At 40.8% G+C, this 11640-nt stretch overlaps 1 protein-coding gene across 4 annotated transcripts in view; it reads right to left on the bottom strand.

Moving 5' to 3' along the window:
* Positions 1-555: 555 nt before the first annotated feature.
* pear1 (platelet endothelial aggregation receptor 1) overlaps positions 556-11640 on the bottom strand; it is a 44029-nt gene continuing 32944 nt past the window's right edge. For all 4 annotated transcript variants that reach the window (XM_029838354.1, XM_029838351.1, XM_029838353.1 and 1 more), the window contains 10 exons: positions 8363-8465; positions 5541-5693; positions 5330-5461; positions 5111-5242; positions 4360-4479; positions 4017-4235; positions 3164-3273; positions 2902-3028; positions 1928-2128; positions 556-1327 (listed from right to left, as the gene is read on the bottom strand). In XM_029838354.1, the coding sequence (XP_029694214.1) occupies positions 1188-1327; positions 1928-2128; positions 2902-3028; positions 3164-3273; positions 4017-4235; positions 4360-4479; positions 5111-5242; positions 5330-5461; positions 5541-5693; positions 8363-8465 (1437 nt within the window). In that variant the 3' untranslated portion in view covers positions 556-1187. The remainder of the gene's footprint in view (positions 1328-1927; positions 2129-2901; positions 3029-3163; positions 3274-4016; positions 4236-4359; positions 4480-5110; positions 5243-5329; positions 5462-5540; positions 5694-8362; positions 8466-11640) is intronic.

Below are 11640 nucleotides of genomic sequence, written 5' to 3' on the forward strand. Positions count from 1 at the left end.
ACCCTCCCCATGACCCTAAAAGGGATAAAGCAGTCAAGAAAATAAAATTTTTACATTTGACAAAACTTTAAAAAAAACAACTATGCAACATGCTGCATTTAAGGGATAATATACATTTACTTTAACGTTTTTTGGTTTTGGCTTTTTTTTTTTTTTTTTTTAAAGTGACAAAGTGGTAAATGTTGCAGAAAAAAATCTGAAATTTTTATGATTAAATGATTGACTCAATGTTCTTAACTGTGGGATTTAAGTTTAAGTTCAAAATGTCGTTCGGGTTAAATGGGTAAAACACAGTGTCTACAAAAGTGGAGTGTTGAAAATATAAAATGTAGTTAACAAATTTTTTTTGCGATGCTTATACTTATGTGGTCCTTCCAAAAGTCTTTCCAAAATTATACAAGACAGTTGCTGCCTTCTGATGATACAAACATTCAAATATCATGTTCATTGTCATTAGTGATGCTAAAATATATTGTTATTTACAAAGTTTACATTTGACAGCAGCAGAAATATGTGCCATATTATTGCCAACAAGCAAAAAGTAGAAATGTTTTTGTATTGAAGGAGTTTAATACTGTTCATTTATACCTACCACAATATTATGCTAGTGATGATAAACAAAGGGGCAAAAATTGGTGATCATTAACAAATCCCTGATTCCACATTTCTGTACAAGCAATAAGAAGCCATCAATGTCAACACTTATTGCACTGAAGTTCCAGATTGTTTTTTTTCTCCTCTGCTTTTAACTTTAAGTTGTTACATTTTTGAACATCTGTCCACAGCTCCAGCTGCAAAGGTTCTAACCCATTGAAAGAAAACTTCAAAAAAAAATTAAACACAAGCAAGAAGTGCAACAGTATGAGCATTTCTAACACAAACTGTTTAGAAAGTCTTGCGGTATATAGATTTATTCCACTCGAGACCCGCTGGGGTCGCCACAGTCCATCCTTTCTCACCCAGGAGTTCTGGCTCACCATTCTGGATGTCAAGTCTACCGCGGTGATGTGAGAACTACTTCAGCCCACAGAGGGCGCAATTCTGTAAAAGGGGGAACATCCACTATAAAAAGTCATTCCCAGGGCGAGAGACCCCCTCCCATTTTATCCTTGTATGAGCTTAGTGAAGAAAGGAAAGTTTGCTTTTTCTATATCCCAAACTAGACTATTGCATGTCAAGTGCAAATGTCAATGAGTTGTTCTTCTCGGGTAGGGGGGGCGGCGTATTGGAGGCAAGTCGTAATGTCCTGGGATGTGGCTATTGACAGGAAGATCGTAGTGGTTCGGGGGGTCCTCGTGAGATGCATGAACAGCAGAAGTTTGACTACCTGTTGAAAGAAATGTGAACAACAATGAGATGATGAGAAATGTGAAAATAGAATAATCCCCCCAAAATCACAAGGCCTTGACTCCAGACAACAGGAATCAAATACCGGTAAGTGTTTATATTCCTGTATCTGAGTAAACACTCTGACATTTCAGTATATCAATGTTTCCAACAATCAAATGATCTGATATTCTTTACAGATGATTATTAGCTTCATACCATCATAGTGTGAATCACAAGTGCCCTCATTGCTCTAGTCATCACATTATGGCTATTAATAAAAGTATATTTAATTCCCTCATAAAAAGAACCTGGAAAGACTTGTAAGGTCTGATATGAACTTGAAATAATAATAATACTACTATCACTACTAATAATAATAATACTAATAAGAGCAAATAATTAAAATAATTAAAATTAATAGCTTGAAAATATCCAAAATACCTCAAAATTACTAATTATAGTTAAATATATACAATGGAAACAAGTATAAACAGTCTGTACAAACTAGTATGTTACTTTATCCTGAATTGTTAGTAAAATAAATGAAAAGTGTATCATATAAGATGAACAACTGAAGGAGGTCGAAGGTGTTAGTCACCTGTGTACAATGAGGAGGTGTTGCATGGTGGAGGGCCAATTTCGGTGTATGCTCTGTCTCTGGGCACTGCAGACTTCATTTCCATGTAGCTGCTCTCTGGTGGGCAGAAAGGCAGGCCTGGCAGATCTTTAATGGTGGCATATGGATTTTCACTGTTCAGAGAGCTGCTACTGATTGCTGCTGTGTCCTTCAGCTCTTGAACTGCATAGGCAACACATAATAGGGGTTAAACCACATCGAAACAACACAGTCAGAGGACAAAACACCTGCAATCAATTCTACTTGGTGATTTTAGAGCTTTTATATGGGTTTATGAAGACATGCTGGATAGAGAATAAATTAAATACTCACTTTAATTTGTCATTTAAATAATAATAAAAATAATAATAACAGACAACCTTTTCATGTTGCCTCATGCTGTAGGCATGTGTGTAACAGTTTGTTGACAGTTTGTGTCACAAGCGGTCACCAAGCTGACAGAACAAAGGCACAAACTGAAGCCTGGTGCCATTCCTGCGCTGGAACAACATGGTCTTGGAGTGCGAAGGCTTGGGGTTTAGGACCAGATAGAAAGACTCAGTTCTCAGTAAAAAGTAAAGTCTTCCCAATGGAATTGACCATCTTGGGCAGCAGCTGGAGCAGCTGTTTCTCAAACAGTGTTTGGGGCATGCTCTGGCAGGGAGATTTGTTTCTACACTATCTTCTATATATGTAAGTTGTTTTGGTGTAAATGCCAACACTGGCTCATCTAAAACCCAAAAGTGACGGTGCATATAGTGGATTGAAATACAGTAAATAGCAAAAATAGTCTTTACAATAATTGGGTTTAAATGACAATGTGGAAAGATCTTTTATGTTTTTTGGTTAAGATTATAGTGGACCATAAAGTACAGATATTCATTAGCATGCAAATAATAATAGTTTGACTCTGTCTCCTCTGGCTAAATTTTGGAGAGCCTTAAAACCACACAGACCTGCACTTTTTCTGGACTCATGGTGTTTCCAGTCTGCAGGTAAAGTAGCGTTCATCTCAACCCCAAACAAGCCTCGTCTTTCCCTCTCCATGTTTTTCACACTGCAGAACAGCTGGTTATTGGTGGTCTAAAGGAAAGAAAAACATAACAATAAGACATGGGTAAGCATTGAAGCTTGTTCTAAATTAATTGACTGACATATATACATGTATATATACAGTATTTAAGAGCACTGCATTAATTAACCAGAGCGGACTTTCACCTTGATGGTGTGTTCATGGTTGTTGGGGATGTGTGGCAATGGAGGTCTGTTTTGGCTCAGCGTGTGGTAACTAGGATTGGAGTAGTAGTGGTGGTAACTGTGAGGAACATCTGTCAAGCAAAGCACACAGAGTGAGTCTGGTGCAATTACATTGTCGCAATAAAAATACTCCCTCGGCGAGCACTAAAAACAACAAAACAACAGTGTTATGCAACCAAGCCACTTTGGTTCTGTGCCCAGCTATAAAAACATTGAATTCAATCAATCAATCAATCAATCAATCAATCAATCTTTATTTATATTGCGTCTGTTACAATCAAAATTGTTTCTAATTTTAAATGTAACTAACTACTTTAAACAATTCTAATATTTTTTAAAGTATAATAATAGTTAGCTAATATAGTTCTGTAAACTTTTTTATTTGGCTTTCTTTTGAGGGAGATATGTAAATTAAATAATGACCACAAGAAAAATCAATGCATCTTTCCAAACAGACTAAAACCTTTACACGTATGGCAAACTAACACACATCATATTTATGTGGAATTATGTCAGATTAATCTTGTCAACGTGATCTACATCATCTGACATTCAGTTCAGATTTATTAATATAGCATTTGTTACAGTCAAAATGTGGACAAGATGGTTAATCTGACCAAATGTTAATAATTGTGTGTTTTTCTATACTTCCCAAAAGTATCAGTCATGCATATAGTGTGTTTGTATTTTTTAGCTGCATCTGGAAAGAATCCAATCAGGAATATTCTTAAAGTAAAGTGCATTACCTTTAATGCTGATTTCAAAATCACTAGATATGCTTTATAAAGTGATAGAAATCCCATCTGTACTCTACCTGGAATAGCATATTCAGAGTTGACAGTACGGCTGGTGGAAAAGGAGACGGTTGGGGTGTTGTTCTCTTTGTCCCTCTGTCTGTGACGGTAGAGCAACAGCAGAGCCAGCAGCAAAACAACCAAGATGACAAGTGCAACCGTGCCAGTGATGGCGCCCCAGGACTCCTTTTCACTGGGAGGAAGAGGAACCATAACACTGCCTGATTGTTCAGATGACTCTGAATTTAAAGGTGACAAGAGCAGAAAAAAAGTAAGCTAATGTAATGACACATCTTTAAAGTCAGTCATTTAAATCTTGAAGTCAGCTCGTTTATTCGTATGAGAACCTGTTGGCATCCATACCCTGCTGGCAGTCATCTCCATTTTCACAAACACAGTCTCCGGTAAATTGGTCACAGATGTGATTTGCTGGACAGGAACAGGTCTGGGTACAAAATGGCCCAAAGTGCCCTGCAGAACAGGCTATCAAACACATGACACATTAGAGCAACGCTGCACAAATTTATACCTCCTCCTTTTCAAGAAAATCACCTTTGACCCCTGTCGTACCCAGCTGCTAGATACCTTGCTGCCATGGTATGACTGAGCTGCCATGGTATGACTGAGCCAAAACTCTAACCCTAACCCTAACTATATTAAACAAGGAAATGTGCGAACTGTGTTAAACAGCATTAAGTATTATTACAATGGAAATAAATTCAGCAGGAAGGTCTCCTAATCCGATGTCCAAACTACATCATGTGGCTGCTCTTGAAAGTGAAGAGCACCAGCTATACTCTGAAGCTTCTGGGATGACCAATCTTCTTATCATATCTTAAAGGGGCTTTGCTTTTGGGTTCAGTTCCTTCTTTGCCACAACAGACTGATATAAAGTCTGCATTAATGCTGATGTTGCACCAAACCATTTGTCAATGTACCGCTCCACTGTCCCCTCGATCGGCTATAAACTTGTCCAGTGACAGTATTAGACCATGACCAGCAGAACCATATATTCTGCAAAAAGCATAGACCTGAACCTAAGGCCACCAAACTGGACCCCTTAACATCCAGAGCAAAAAATAAAATAAAAAACTGCCAAATCATGTTAACTCACGTTTTGAGCAGTCTCTTGCAGTCCAGCCAGGTAAACATTCACAATGCCCATCATGAGGGTTGCATGTAGAATTGTTGGCACAGATATCACACACTTCAGAACACATTTTGCCATAGTATCCTGGAGGGCAATCTGTAAAATATTGATGTTGGAGGTAATTGCATTTGAACATAAAAATGTATCACAATGATTTGTAATGTGAAAGTTCATATTTGCAACCTTGATCACAATTGGCTCCTGTGTATCCTGGCAGGCAGTCACACTTTCCAGTCACATGGTGACAACGGTATGACTGGCCACAGGATGGGCATGGCATACTACACTGTTCACCATAGGTACCAGGTCTGCATTCTGGGAGATAATGAGGCAAATAGTGAACGCATGTGGCGCAATTTTTCCTTTATGTCAGGTTGTAGACAGTAATGCTTACTGTTCTGACAGGTCTCTCCCAAGAATCCTGGACGACAGATACATGCTCCAGTCTCCCTTAAACATGTGTCACTGTTTGGGCAATGCTTAAAACACGTCTGGTTACAGTGACGCCCCCACAGACCAGCAGAACATGGTTCACTACAAGTAGAACCTTGATGGGAAAAAGGCATGACAAAAATCTTTAATTTATTTTCCTCAATGTGGATGAATGTTCTCAGTCATCCAGGGTGAAGCCCAATCTTGGCTTAAGAAAATTTAATTGGACTTTCTTTAGTTTTTTTGAAGACAGTTCACCTCTATCCAAGAGGCTTCTCAGTTCTAAATTAAGTGGTGGGAATCCCAGAGTTTACATCCATCTGATATAAAACCAGTGAGTGAGCTGTTTCAGGAGAAAAATGGCACATTAATAAATCTGCCCTCAGACACAATCAGAGCCAACATATACACCTATGTGATCACCTGCTCAGTCTTTATTTCTCCTTCTGGAGAGCGTGAGTATGGTTTCGGATTGATCCTTTTGGGTTTGGAATAATTGATTTTGGTTAATGTGGTAATGTAGTTTACTTATTTACTTTTTAACCATGTAACTTTCTTGCATGCCATTTAAAAAGCAGAGAGAACCCACTACATCCAGGAAGTTGGAGGTCACCGGAGGCTTCATTTCATAGCTTTTTCACTGGGCCATGTTGCAGGATGGCCAGGATTTCCTCTCTCTGTCGCTTATCCTGAGCCAGGCTTGTCAGCAGGATGAGATGAAGATGCAGGCAGTGGGTGATCTGCACCATGCAAGCAGGCAGTGTGTGGGAGAAAAGACATTCTCCAAAGCAGATGGAGATTGTGCAGCTGCCAAAACAAGTGCAGTCTGTGCACGATACCTAATTAGCACAATACAGCATGCACACCTCAGATGGGCTCCCTGTCCTTCCTGATTTTGCGGTTGAATTCAATAGTTGGCAGCCTCCCTCCACAATCTTTACTCCTCAGCACCCCACTCACTGAGTACAATGGCAATCAGTGTACTCTTTCTCCTTGGGTGGTGAGTATGATGGAGTCAGGATAGAGTCCAGTTTAGAATGAAACCATTGCAAATTTTGGAAATATTCCCACTCTTGCACGCCAGGGCAGGTAATCAGTCACTTGTGGCAGTGGTCATGGCCCTTTTGCAGAAAGGGACAATTACACCTGTCTCCAGCAGCAAGGTGCACCACATGTTTTCCTCAACATGCTCCTTGATTCAAAAGAAGAACGGTGGCCTCTATCTGGAACCTAAAAGGGTTCACCAGCTTCTTTTGCATGCTTTGTTCATTGTGCATTCTGTTATCCATACAGAGCAGAGTTTGGTTTTCTATCCGGTGGATGTAAACTTCCACATTCCAATATAAAAGAGCCACAGGAGGTACTTCTGTTTTTTCTTTCAGAACAATGCATATGGATACACAGTCCTCCCAGTTGGCCTGTCCTTGTCTCCTCGCTCCTCCACAAAATGCGTGGAGGCAGCACTGGCTCCTCTCCATCACCAGGGTATTATATCTTGAATCACTCAGATGATTGGTTGATTTGACCCACTCAACTCGACTCTACCGGCAGCCTATTTTGATTAATATAATGCATTTCTATATTCTCTACCTATTCTATCCTCTACCTGTCCTCCCCCTACTCTTCTCTCTTTACCCAGCCGGCCATCAGCAGGTGGGTCCCCCTATATGAGCCTGGTCCTGCTCAAGGTTTCTTCCTGTTAAAGGGGAGTTTTTCCTTGCCACTGTTGGGGGGTCAGGCCTTGGCATTCTGTAAAGCGCCTAGAAACAATTTTGATTGTAACAGACGCTATATAAATAAAGATTGATTGATTGCTTGATTGATTGATTGATTTGCTCCCTGACAGAACATTAGGCCCAGCTTGACAATGTGAATGTGTAGCGCCACCTCAAGAATCTTGAACTGGCCTTTAACAGGGAACTGCTTTGTTCCAGAGCAACAAGTGGAATATTTTGGCTTCATTTTCAAACCTGTACTCAAACCTGTTGGGGACCTTCCTGACCATAAAAAGCATAGCTGTGCCAATTGATGGCTCTTCACAGTTGACTGTGAGCAAGCATGTCACAGTGACGTATGGCTGGAGGCTATTGGGTCTCATGGCCACAGCTTCTCAGGCTGATCTGGGGTGGCTCCACAAGTGATCTCTGTAGCGAGCTCCTACGAGGATGGTTCCCATGAGGATGGCTCCATGAGGCTGGGAGGTCCAGGGTGAGTGGGATCCCTTTTGGAGAGATCAACCTGCTTGAATTATAGTCAGTATATCTGGTCTTGCCGTAATTCTGTCCGATATTTCAGGGGAAGCATGTTGTGGTCTGGACCGATAAGTCAACTGATTTCTCACATCAACCACCAAGTGGGTCTGCGGTTGTGGTCCATGAGCACCAAGCTTCTCTGAACTCATGCTCAAGGTGTGTCCCTGAAGGTTTTGACCAAAGAAGAAAGATGGTTTGAAAGAAAAGTTAAAAAAGCCAACTTTGTTGAAGTTTAAATAACATCTCTGATCAGCAGAGGAGGTTTACACCACCAGTTGCCAGCTTACAATCCTGTCCTTGGATCCCTCCCCAGAAAGTCATTCACAACTAACATCACATAATGGCTGAGAGGATCCACACCCCTTCAGTAATGCATATTACCTCTAATGATCACTAACATCAGCGCATAACTGTAATTCCAACCAGTTAAGTTAGATGTGAAACATTTTCAAAAAAATAAAGGGAGTCCAGTAAAGTTTTCTCAAGCCCAGAGTTGTCTTTTCCCAAATATTCAAAATTCTTAAATACTTACCCCACCAACCTGGGAGACAGTGGCACTTGCCAGTGGCAGCTTGGCAGCCATCGGCATGGACACAGTCACACTTCTTCAGACAACCTGGCCCAAATGTTCCCATCTGCACATAAGAACAAATGTTAGTGGAATGTTTTCCAAATTCAGCCTTCTAGGTATAAATCATACGAAATACTCTTGGGATTTTATACGACAGATGTAATATGATGGGATAACAAAAGCATCAAGGCCATGCATGCAAAATATTGTTTATACCTCAAAGACAACATAAAAAGCAAGCAAATTTATTGAATGTCCAATTACAAGTGAAAAGTTCTGACATTCTGAAATGTTTGTGCGACATAAGAATGTCACGCAAGCATTTCTGTGTGACCAACCGACCAACCGATTTGTCTCAGATGAAAACTATATTGAAGTGAGTGTGAATATTAGTTTAAGTATCATTGTCCAGTGTTAACACTCAGACAGGCCTCTGTCACCCCAATGGGTCATGGTCTCCTCTCCTCCCCTGCTCACCAAGTAGACCAGTGATGTTATTTACTGTGTAGTTTTCTGCCCTCCCGTCTGTATACATCTACAGGTATCGCCGCCTTCATAGCTGTACACTGACCTACTGACCTCTGTCCCCGCTGACCCACCCAACCTGACTCTAACGGCAACTTATTTTAATTAATCTAATGTATTACTATGTTCCACCTATTCTCGCCTCTACCTGTCCTCTGCCTTCTCCTCTCTCTCTACCCAGCCCCCCATCAGCAGGAGGGTCCCCCTATATGAGTCTGTTCCTGCTCACCATGATCACCTGACAGGCCTCTGTCACCCCACTGGGTGATGGTTTCCTCTCCTCTCCTCTCCTCTCCTCTCCTCTCCTCTCCTCTCCTCTCCTCTCCTCTCCTCTCCTCTCCTCTCCAAGTATGTTATTTCTTGTGTAGTTTTTCTGCTTATCTCCCCCCCCTTCTGTATTCATCTACAGGTATCGTTAATTGAATGTATTTCTATGTTCTATCTATTCTGTCCTCCCCCTTCTCCTCTCTCTCTACCCAGCCGGCCATCAGCAGGAGGGTCCCCCTACATGAGCCTGGTCCTGCTCAAGGTTTCTTCCTGTTAAAGGGGAGTTTTTCCTTGCCACTGTTGCTTGTCTGGGGTTAGGCCCTGGGATTCTGGAAAGCGCCTTGAAACAATTCTGATTGTAAAAGACGCTATATAAATAAAGATTGATTGATTGAAATCTGATTTTCATGGCAAGGATGCCAAGATGGTATGTTAAGCTCAAAAATCAGTTTTGGGAAATGAATGGAGGACAGTATTTACCAATAAATAAATAAATAGACCATTTTTTTGTTGAGGCCAGATAATGAGTTTATCCTCTGAAACACCAGGAACTGCCACTGCCAGAGTAAGCTGTTTAGAAGTACTCAATATTGCAAGTTAAAGTGTTTCGTGTACTGTTCATTTACAGTGCTAGGGCAGACCAATGACCTTCCCATCACAACAGCAACTACTTTAGTTTTTATTATTGTTTTACTTTTCAGTTTCACCACCTCAGTGAAGGAGTCCTATTTACATCCTTATGATCAAGTGACAGAAGAGGCTTGCTCAGACCCTCGGACTGCCGACAGATGTTTGCATCACAGGTAACAGCAGTGGTAAATCATTTCCTGCTTTTGCTGATTTTCTGTTCCTATTGGTAAGGCTTCTTAGCTTCCTGTCTATGTGTTTTCTTCAAGGATCATCTACAAGACAGCCTACAGACAGGCGGTAAAAACTGAATATCGCAAGAGGTACCAGTGCTGTCCAGGCTTTTACGAAAGTAATGACGTAAAAATGCTAGATACGTTGAGTTGATTACATTCTCTAATAGAAAGTAAAAAAAACCTGGAAAGCTATATCATAGCCTTTATTTTCTTTCCAAACTTTTAACTGTTTTATTGTCTGTAAACAGCATCTAGTGGATGTTTGAACATCCTGGAAGAGGACTACTTCCTCTCTTGCTCACCCTAAGGATTTTCACTTTTTTTCCCGCTTAAGGATTTTCCTGGGACTATTTCCATGGTCGATTTAAGGGTCTAAGGGCAGAAGAGAATGTTATGCCAATGTCACTATTGACTTAAATATGTGCCGGTCATCCCCTATATGAAACAATATATGTATACTGTCGCAGAGCTTTGTAAACTCCGCTACTATAGCTTCAGATCACGGACTGGTCTCTATGCTGGTTCTGCTGGACCTCAGTGCTGCTTTTGATACAGTTGATCACAGCATCCTGTTACAGAGACTGGAACATGTGATTGGGATTAAAGGGACAGCACTAGACTGGTTTAGATCATATTTATCTGACAGATACCAGTTTGCTCATGTCCATGGTGTTCCCTCCTCATACAGTAGGGTTAGCCATGGAGTTCCTCAAGGTTCTGTACTTGGACCAATCCTCTTCACCTTGTACATGCTTCCCTTAGGGAACATTATTCGGCAGCATGGGATAAATGTTCATTGTTATGCTGATGACACTCAGCTTTATTTATCCATGAAACCAGAGGAGACAGAAGTTAGTGAAGCTTCAGGCCTGTCTTAAAGACATAAAGTCCTGGATGTCTTCAAATTTCCTCCTCCTTAACTCAGGAAAAACTGAGGTCATGGTGTTTGGTCCTGAACCTCTCAGGGATAGATTAGATCACATGATCACTCTAGATGGTATCTCATTAACATCTAGTCTCTCTGTGAGGAATCTTGGAGTAACTTTTGACCAAAATCTCTCCTTCAACTCACACATTAAAACAGTCTATAGAAGTGCCTTTTTTCACCTGAGAAACATCGCAAAGATCAGAAAGCTACTGATGCGGCATGATGCTGAAAAGTTAGTCCATGCATTTGTTACTTCCAGGCTGGACTATTGTAATTCTTTATGTATTGACAAAAGAGATCACATAACTCCTGTAATGACGTCTCTTCATTGGCTGCCCGTTAAATTTAGAATAATTTTTAAAACCCTTCTTTTGACCTACAAGGTCCTCAGAGGCCTAGCTCCATCCTACCTGGAGGATGGATAGACCGCTCCGCTCTCAGAATGCTGGTCTACTTGTGGTTCCCAGAGTTTCTAGGAGTAGAATGGGGGGCCGAGCATTTAGCTACCAGGCCCCCCTGCTATGGAACCAGCTCCCTGTCCAGGTATGGGAGGCTGACTCCATCGCTACTTTTAAGATTAGACTTAAAACCTACCTCTTTGAAAAAGCTTATTGTTGCTAATTCTATAGTTCCAGTTACTATCATAGACAGACAAA

Source organism: Takifugu rubripes, chromosome 7, assembly GCF_901000725.2.
Source record: "Takifugu rubripes chromosome 7, fTakRub1.2, whole genome shotgun sequence".
NCBI lineage: Eukaryota > Metazoa > Chordata > Actinopteri > Tetraodontiformes > Tetraodontidae > Takifugu > Takifugu rubripes.